This window comes from Oncorhynchus gorbuscha, linkage group LG23 (assembly GCF_021184085.1).
Source record: "Oncorhynchus gorbuscha isolate QuinsamMale2020 ecotype Even-year linkage group LG23, OgorEven_v1.0, whole genome shotgun sequence".
Taxonomy (NCBI): Eukaryota; Metazoa; Chordata; class Actinopteri; order Salmoniformes; family Salmonidae; genus Oncorhynchus; species Oncorhynchus gorbuscha.
This window is the reverse complement of record NC_060195.1, coordinates 60,902,539-60,912,538: the sequence shown is the minus strand read 5'-3', so window position 1 is coordinate 60,912,538 and position 10,000 is coordinate 60,902,539. Positions and strand designations below refer to the sequence as shown.

Here is a 10,000-nt window from a genome sequence, read left to right as displayed (position 1 = left end):
GGTCTAAACAACAACTTCATACTCGACCAATCAAATCTCACCTGATGAGGACGCATTGGCTGTCGTGTCGTTTCCAGATGCAGCGGTAACACTCATTGGCTACAGCGAAGATATGGGGCGGGAGTTCTCCGATGTGGTGTCGACTGTACAGCTCAACTCTATCTAGGTCATACATGCCTGGGATCTGTTTATAAGGGTTCACCGCTGCCAGGATACTGCCTATGTTGGTCTGAGACACACACACACACACACTAGTTGTATCCAGCATCAGGATAAAATTTACTATATATTACTCAGAGAAACACAGACAGAGGAGAGAACAGAGCTAAAGAGAGTAGAGAGGAGAGAGGAGAGAACAGAGCTGGAGAGCGGAGAGAGGAGAGAACAGAGCTGGAGAGAGGAGAGAACAGAGCTGGAGAGCGGAGAGAACAGAGCTGGAGAGCGGAGAGAGGAGAGAACAGAGCTGGAGAGAGGAGAGAACAGAGCTGGAGAGCGGAGAGAGGAGAGAACAGAGCTGGAGAGCGGAGAGAGGAGAGAACAGAGCTGGAGAGCGGAGAGAACAGAGCTGGAGAGTGGAGAGAGGAGAGAACAGAGCTGGAGAGCGGAGAGAGGAGAGAACAGAGCTGGAGAGCGGAGAGAGGAGCTGGAGCGGAGAGGAGAGAGAGGAGAGAACAGAGCTGGAGAGCGGAGGAGAGAACAGAGCTGGAGAGCGGAGAGAGGAGAGAGGAGAGCTGGAGAGTGGAGAGAGGAGAGAACAGAGCTGGAGAGCGGAGAGAGGAGAGAGGAGAGAACAGAGCTGGAGAGCGGAGAGAGGAGAGAACAGAGCTGGAGAGCGGAGAGAACAGAACTGGAGAGAGGAGAGAACAGAGTTGGAGAGTGGAGAGTGGAGAGAACAGAGTTGGAGAGCGGAGAGAGGAGAGAACAGAGCTGGAGAGCGGAGAGAGGAGAGAACAGAGCTGGAGAGAGGAGAGAACAGAGCTGGAGAGAGGAGAGAACAGAGCTGGAGAGCCGAGAGAGGAGAGAGGAGAGAACAGAGCTGGAGAGCGGAGAGAGGAGAGAACAGAGCTGGAGAGTGGCGAGAGGAGAGAACAGAGTTGGAGAGCGGAGAGAGGAGAGAACAAAGCTGGAGTGCGGAGAGAGGAGAGAACAAAGCTGGAGTGCGGAGAGAACAGAGCTGGAGAGTGGAGAGAGGAGAGAACAGAGCTGGAGAGCGGAGAGAGGAGAGAACAGAGCTGGAGAGCGGAGAGAGGAGAGAACAGAGCTGGAGAGCGGAGAGAGGAGAGAACAGAGCTGGAGAGCGGAGAGAGGAGAGAACAGAGCTGGAGAGCGGAGAGAGGAGAGAACAGAGCTGGAGAGCGGAGAGAACAGAGCTGGAGAGCGGAGAGAGGAGAGAGGAGAGAACAGAGCTGGAGAGCGGAGAGAACAGAGCTGGAGAGCGGAGAGAGGAGAGAACAGAGCTGGAGAGCGGAGAGAGGAGAGAACAGAGCTGGAGAGAGGAGAGAGGAGAGAACAGAGCTGGAGAGCGGAGAGAGGAGAGAACAGAGCTGGAGAGCGGAGAGAGGAGAGAGGAGAGGAGAGAACAGAGCTGGAGAGCGGAGAGAGAGAACAGAGCTGGAGAGCGGAGAGAACAGAGCTGGAGAGCGGAGAGAGGAGAGAACAGAGCTGGAGAGCGGAGAGAGGAGAACACAGAGCGGAGAGAACAGAGCTGGAGAGAGTTGGAGAGCGGAGAGAGGAGAGAACAGAGCTGGAGAGCGGAGAGAGGAGAGAACAGAGCTGGAGAGAGGAGAGAACAGAGCTGGAGAGCGGAGAGAGGAGAGAACAGAGCTGGAGCGGAGAGAGGAGAGAACAGAGCTGGAGAGCGGAGACAGGAGGGCAGCCATTTTGGAATATTAGAAAATAGCAGTTGTCCTTGTTTACTTCCCTTATGTTCAGCTGACACATCAAGTCAGCAAGCCTCACATCGGATCATATTCTGTGCTCCGCATATTCTCTGACACACACACACATGCGCGTGTACACACACACACACACACACACACACACACACACACACACACACACACACACACACACACACACACACACACACACACACACACACACACACACACACACACACACACACACACACACACTGACACAGAAACCTGACCAGCACACCGGGTGAACTAATACGATCAGCTTCAAGGAAATCCCTCCTCATCATCTCGATAAGGTCATCCGCCGTGCCCCCTGTCTCACACAGACACACACAGTGTGTCCCCTCATCTACATTAGGTCCCTCTGTGTGTCTCTGTGTCCTTTAAGCCATGTTTCCTTCTATGTTCTCTGTCTGTCTGCCTGTCAATTCATGATTCTGTCGATTAATGATTTCAAATCTTTCCCCTATTTAGGGGATAACACAGTAATGTTGTATACCACTGTGGAGAGGTGGATTATGGGTAGTAGGGCTGAGGCTGGGTGCCAGTAAAGCAGATGTGAACTACTTAGCTAGTAACCATGTGTTGTGCTTTGACGTCACCTTTTGCCCTACATTACTGCAAGAGTGTGTAATTTATAGACCACCTCCCCAGACACACACACACGCACGCACGCACGCACGCACGCACGCACGCACGCACGCACGCACACACACACACACACACACACACACACACACACACACACACACACACAGACGCTCAGACGGACAGAAGAAGAGATGATATAAGTTGATTTGTGTTTCCTGTCAAAAGCCTTTAGCAAGGAGATTACCGGAAGAGGAGGGGAGGCATTCATTGTATAGCACACGCATGTGTGTGTGTGTGTGTGTTAGTGTGTGACTTACATAGATGCTGTCCTTCTGGTAGCGCTGGTAGAGGTTGTGCATGATGGCAGCTTCGTGTAGTTCTGCCAGAGTGGACATGTCCTCAACCCCATCTATACTGGACTGATGCATAGCGTACACTCTCTCTCTAGTCACCTCAGCCTGCTGGAGATACAACGCCTAGAGAGGATGGGGGGGGGCAGAGAGGGGGGAGTGGAGAGAGAGGGGGAGTGGAGAGAGAGGGGGGAGTGGAGAGAGAGGGGGAGTGGAGAGAGAGGGGGAGTGGAGAGAGAGGGGGAGTGGAGAGAGAGGGGGAGTGGAGAGAGAGGGGGAGGGAGAAAGGGGGGAGTGGAGAGAGAGGGGGAGTGGAGAGAGAGGGGGAGTGGAGAGAGAGGGGGAGTGGAGAGAGAGGGGGAGTGGAGAGAGAGGGGGAGTGGAGAGAGAGGGGGAGTGGAGAGAGAGGGGGAGTGGAGAGAGAGGGGGGAGTGGAGAGAGGGGGGGAGTGGAGAAAGAGGGGGAGTGGAGAGAGAGGGGGAGTGGAGAGAGAGGGGGAGTGGAGAGAGAGGGGGAGTGGAGAGAGAGGGGGAGTGGAGAGAGAGGGGGAGTGGAGAGAGAGGGGGAGTGGAGAGGGGGGTGGAGAGAAAGAGATACATATTAGAGATGCAATGCAAAGGTAAATAATGCACAGTTGGAGTCAATGACATTTAGTCTCATTTCAATTAAATTCCAATTCATGAATCGAGAAAGAGAGGTATTTTCAGTTCTTGCAATTCCTTGAACAGGAAATGAGCACCACTGGTATATTGAGGGTGTGTTGCTAAGGCCCTTCCACTAGTGTATTGAGGGTGTGTTGCTAAGGCCCTTCCACTGGTGTATTGAGGGTGTGTTGCTAAGGCCCTTCCACTAGTGTATTGAGGGTGTGTTGCTAAGGCCCTTCCACTAGTGTATTGAGGGTGTGTTGCTAAGGCCCTTCCACTGGTGTATTGAGGGTGTGTTGCTAAGGCCCTTCCACTAGTGTATTGAGGGTGTGTTGCTAAGGCCCTTCCACTGGTGTATTGAGGGTGTGTTGCTAAGGCCCTTCCACTAGTGTGTGTGTTGCTATTCCACTAGTGTATTGAGGTGTGTTGCTAAGGCCCTTCCACTAGTGTATTGAGGGTGTGTTGCTAAGGCCCTTCCACTAGTGTATTGAGGGTGTGTTGCTAAGGCCCTTCCACTAGTGTATTGAGGGTGTGTTGCTAAGGCCCTTCCACTAGTGTATTGAGGGTGTGTTGCTAAGGCCCTTCCACTAGTGTATTGAGGGTGTGTTGCTAAGGCCCTTCCACTAGTGTATTGAGGGTGTGTTGCTAAGGCCCTTCCACTAGTGTATTGAGGGTGTGTTGCTAAGGCCCTTCCACTAGTGTATTGGGGGTGTGTTGCTAAGGCCCTTCCACTAGTGTATTGAGGGTGTGTTGCTAAGGCCCTTCCACTAGTGTATTGAGAGTGTGTTGCTAAGGCCCTTCCACTAGTGTATTGGGGGTGTGTTGCTAAGGCCCTTCCACTAGTGTATTGAGGGTGTGTTGCTAAGGCCCTTCCACTAGTGTATTGAGGGTGTGTTGCTAAGGCCCTTCCACTAGTGTATTGAGGGTGTGTTGCTAAGGCCCTTCCACTAGTGTATTGTTGTTGCGTTGGCTCATAGTACTTAGCACAGATTCTCTTTTCAGGGCCATTATGACGCAACAAATACCTCCGTCCCCCTGCGGCTCCTTCGACAGACATTCTACACCCGCTCATTCACTTCTCCTTCTTTGACCTGCTCTGTACCCTGCCATGACATCTGTCACTAATCAACTCATCTCATTTCATCTACACTATAAATACACAAGTATATGGACAACCTCTCAAATGAGTGGATTTGTCTATTTCAGCCACTCCTGTTTCTGAAATATGTATAAAATTGAACACACAGACTTAACATTGGCAGTAGAATGGCCTTACTGAAGAGCTCAGTGACTTTCAACATGGCACCGTCATAGGATGCCATCTTTCCAAGAGGTCAGTTTGTCAAATGTCTACCCTGCTAGAGCTGCCCCGGTCAACTGTAAGTGCTGTTATTGTGAGGTAGAAACGTCGAGGAGCAACAACGGCTTAGCCGCAAAGTGGTAGGCCGCACAAGCTCACAGAACGGGACCGCCCAGAGCACAAGACGGCCGTCGGCACAAGAACTGTTCGTCAGGAGCGTCATGAAATGGGTTTCCATGGCCGAGCAGCCGCACACAAGCCTAAGATCACAATGCCCAATGCCAAGTGTCGGCTGAAGTGGTGTAAAGCTCGCCGCCATTGGACTCTGGAGCAGTGGAAACGCGTTCTCTGGAGTGATGAATCACGCTTCACCATCTGGCAGTCTGACAGATGAGGGGCTGTTTTTCATGGTTCAGGCTCCTTCGTTCCAGTGAAGGGAAATCTTAACGCTACAGCATACAATGACATTCTAGACAATTCTGTGCTTCCCAACTTTGTGCCAACAGTTTGGGGAAGGCCCTCGGCAAGTAGCCTAGTGGTTAGAGTGTTGGGCCAGTAACCAAAAGGTTGCTGGATCGAATCCCCGAGCTGTCATTCTGCCCCTGAACAAGGCAGTTACCCCACTGTTCCCCGGGCGTCGTGGATGTGGATTAAGGCAGCCCCCTGCACCTCTCTGATTCAGAGGGGTTGGGTTAAATGTGGAAGACACATTTCAGTTGAAGGCATTCAGTTGTACAACTGACTAGGTATCCCCCTTTCCTGTTCCAGCATGACAATGCACAAAGCGAGGTCCATACAGAAATGGTTTGTCGAGATCGATGTGGAAAAACTTGACTGGCCTGTACAGAGTGCTGACCTCAACCCCATCAAACACATTTGGGCTGAATTGGAATGGCGACTGCAAGCCAGGCCTCATCGCCCAACATCAGGGGGACCAACTCCATATTAATATTAATGCCCGTGATTTCAGAATGAGATGAGCAGGTGTCCACATACTTTTGGTCATGTAGTGTAATCGCTCTCTCTCTCTCTATCTCTCTCTCTCTCTATCTATCTCTCTCTCTCCATCTCTCGGTCCTTCTGCATGTGGAAGAGCCGAGCCCCCACATCTATGTCATCAGTTTCCATGGCAACTGGAGAGAAGGGGACAAGAGGGGAAGGGAGCCCAGTCGAACGAGGGAGAGGAAAAGAAGGAGAGATCAAAGGAGGGAGAGAGAGAGATCTTTTCTCCATGATGCCTGGTCTGGTAGGCCATGTACACCTACCAGTCCTTTCATCTAACAGTGGTCCTGAAGGAGAGGAGAGGAGGAGAGGAGGTGAGATCCTTTTCTCCATGATGCCTGGTCTGGTAGGCCATGTACACCTACCAGTCCTTTCATCTAACAGTGGTCATGAAGGAGAGGAGGAGGAGAGGAGGAGGTGAGATCCTTTTCTCCATGATGCCTGGTCTGGTAGGCCATGTACACCTACCAGTCCTTTCATCTAACAGTGGTCATGAAGGAGAGGAGGAGGAGAGGAGGAGGTTAGGAGTCCAAGCGGAGACTGACCCTGATATCAGTATAGCCACTGCACAGTACAATGAAGTACAATGAAGTACAATGCAGTATAATGCAGTACAATGAAGTACAATGCAGTATAATGCAGTATAATGCGGTAACAGTACATGATTGACATGTTATTTCCATGAAAAGCTCCTTCATTCATTCCACTGATGGCTGACGTCTCATCTGACAACTGAAGTAGAGTCCTATAGAATCCCAGGATGTTCATATGTCAACTCAGTCTGTTCCCAGACGTCTGGTTGGTATTTGACCCGACTGCCTGGTTTTATAAGGGGATTGTACATTGTCCAGTCTGAGGTGGATGCAGTCATAGGGCACAGCCACATCCTGAGTGTGTGTGTGTGTGTGTGTGTGTTTTGTGTGTGTGTGTGTGTGTGTGTGTGTGTGTGTGTGTGTGTGTGTGTGTGTGTGTGTGTGTGTGTGTGTGTGTGTGTGTGTGTGTGTGTGTGTGTGTGTGTGTGTGTGTGTGTGTGTGTGTGTGTGTGTGTGTAAGAGAGACCAGATACAGTGCCTTGCGAAAGTATTCGGCCCCCTTGAACTTTGCGACCTTTTGCCACATTCCAGGCTTCAAACATCAATATATAACACTGTATTTTTTTGTGAAGAATCAACAACAAGTGGGACACAATCATGAAGTGGAACGACATTTATTGGATATTTCAAACTTTTTTAACAAATCAAAAACTGGAAAATTGGGCGTGCAAAATTATTCAGCCCCCTTAAGTTAATACTTTGTAGCGCCACCTTTTGCTGCGATTACAGCTGTAAGTCGCTTGGGGTATGTCTCTATCAGTTTTGCACACCGAGAGACTGAAATTTTTTCCCATTCCCCCTTGCAAAACAGCTCGAGCTCAGTGAGGTTGGATGGAGAGCATTTGTGAACAGCAGTTTTCAGTTCTTTCCACAGATTCTCGATTGGATTCAGGTCTGGACTTTGACTTGGCCATTCTAACACCTGGATATGTTTATTTTTGAACCATTCCATTGTAGATTTTGCTTTATGTTTTGGATCATTTTCTTGTTGGAAGACAAATCTCCGTCCCAGTCTCAGGTCTTTTGCAGACTCCATCAGGTTTTCTTCCAGAATGGTCCTGTATTTGTTGGCTGGGCTCCCTGCCTGTGCCATTAAACCCCTACAACTCATCCAGAACGCCGCAGCCCGTCTAGTGTTCAACCTTCCCAAGTTCTCTCACGTCACCCCGCTCCTCCGCTCTCTCCACTGGCTTCCAGTTGAAGCCATCCGCTACAAGACCATGGTGCTTGCCTACGGAGCTGTGAGGGAACGGCACCTCAGTACCTCCAGGCTCTGATCAGGCCCTACACCCAAATAAGGGCACTGCGTTCATCCACCTCTGGCCTGCTCGCCTCCCTACCACTGAGGAAGTACAGTTCCCGCTCAGCCCAGTCAAAACTGTTGCTGCTCTGGCTCCCCAATGGTGGAACAAACTCCCTCACGGCCCAGGACAGCGGAGTCAATCACCACCTTCCGGAGACACCTGAAACCCCACCTCTTTAAGGAATACTTAGGATAGGATAAAGTAATCCTTCTCACCCCCCCCCCCCTTAAAATATTTAGATGCACTATTGTAAAGTGGCTGTTCCACTGGATGTCATAAGGTGAATGCACCAATTTGTAAGTCGCTCTGGATAAGAGCGTCTGCTAAATGACTTAAATGTAAATGTAATGTAAATGTATTTGGCTCTATCCATCTTCCCATCAATTTTAACCATCTTCCCTGTCCCTGCTGAAGAAAAGCAGGCCCAAACCATGATGCTGCCACCACCATGTTTGACAGTGGGGATGGTGTGTTCAGGGTGATGAGCTGTGTTGCTTTTACGCCAAACATAACGTTTTGCATTGTTGCCAAAAAGTTCAATTTTGGTTTCATCTGACCAGAGCACCTTCTTCCACATGTTTGGTGTGTCTCCCAGGTGGCTTGTGGCAAACTTTAAACAACACTTTTTATGGATATCTTTAAAAAATGGCTTTCTTCTTGCCACTCTTCCATTAAGGCCAGATTTGTGCAATATACGACTGATTGTTGTCCTATGGACACAGTCTCCCACCTCAGCTGTAGATCTCTGCAGTTCATCCAGAGTGATCATGGGCCTCTTGGCTGCATCTCTGATCAGTCTTCTCCTTGTATGAGCTGAAAGTTTAGAGGGACGGCCAGGTCTTGGTAGATTTGCAGTGGTCTGATACTCCTTCCATTTCAATATTATCGCTTGCACAGTGCTCCTTGGGATGTTTAAAGCTTGGGAAATATTTTTGTATCCAAATCCGGCTTTAAACTTCTTCACAACATTATCTCGGACCTGCCTGGTGTGTTCCTTGTTCTTCATGATGCTCTCTGCACTTTTAACGGACCTCTGAGACTATCACAGTGCAGGTGCATTTATACGGAGACTTGATTACACACAGGTGGATTGTATTGATCATCATTAGTCATTTAGGTCAACATTGGATCATTCAGAGATCCTCACTGAACTTCTGAAGAGAGTTTGCTGCACTGAAAGTAAAGGGGCTGAATAATTTTGCACGCCCAATTTTTCAGGTTTTGCTTTGTTAATTTAAAAAAAAATATCCAATAAATGTCGTTCCACTTCATGATTGTGTCCCACTTGTTGTTGATTCTTCACAAAAAAATACAGTTTTATATCTTTATGTTTGAAGCCTGAAATGTGGCAAAAGGTCGCAAAGTTCAAGGGGGCCGAATACTTTCGCAAGGCACTGTATGTACTCCTAATTCTCCAGTGTTGGTTAATCTATGTTCCGTTTCCTGTTGCTGAAGGATTATTTTCCTGCTATGTGAAACTGGCTCAAATTAAGATCCAACATCTGTAGACACAAAGTTACGCACAAACACACACACAAACGCATGCACGCACGCACGCACGCACGCACGCACGCACGCACGCACGCACACACACACACACACACACACACACACACACAGGTAATTAGTTCCTCAGTGGAGGTCCTGACACATGGTACTTACGTTAAGTGTACGGCTGTGACTTTCCATGTCCCAAATCTATTTATCTATTCACACTCTATATACAAGCCATAGAGAACAGCACGGCCACACACACACACACACACACACACACACACACACACACACACACACACACACACACACACACACACACACACACACACACACACACACACACACACACACACACACACACACACACACGCACACGCACACGCACACGCACACACACACACACCCATACCCTTCAGTCCTCCCCACATCTCTCTCCATATCTCTCTGTCATCCCCACATCTCTCTCCACATCTCTCTGTCCTCCCCATATCTCTGTCCTCCCCACATATCTCTGTCATCCCCACATCTCTCTCCATATCTCTCTGTCATCCCCACATCTCTCTCCATATCTCTCTGTCATCCCCACATCTCTCTCCATATCTCTCTGTCATCCCCTCATCTCTCTCCATATCTCTCTGTCATCCCCACATCTCTCTCCATATCTCTCTGTCCTCCCCATATCTCTCTCCACATCTCTCTGTCCTCCCCATATCTCTCTCCACATCTCTCTGTCCTCCCCACATATCTCTGTCATCCCCACATCTCTCTCCATATCTCTCTGTCATCCCCACATCTCTCTC

The 10,000-nt window shown here is 49.6% G+C and overlaps 1 protein-coding gene across 2 annotated transcripts in view; it reads right to left on the bottom strand.

The window, feature by feature from the left end:
• LOC124011621 (unconventional myosin-X-like) overlaps positions 1 to 10,000 on the bottom strand; it is an 81,662-nt gene that overhangs the window by 29,930 nt on the left and 41,732 nt on the right. For both annotated transcript variants that reach the window (XM_046325071.1, XM_046325072.1), the window contains exons 3-4: positions 2,828 to 2,986; positions 42 to 229 (exon numbers count right to left, since the gene is read on the bottom strand). In XM_046325071.1, coding sequence (XP_046181027.1) covers positions 42 to 229; positions 2,828 to 2,986 — 347 coding nt within the window. The remainder of the gene's footprint in view (positions 1 to 41; positions 230 to 2,827; positions 2,987 to 10,000) is intronic.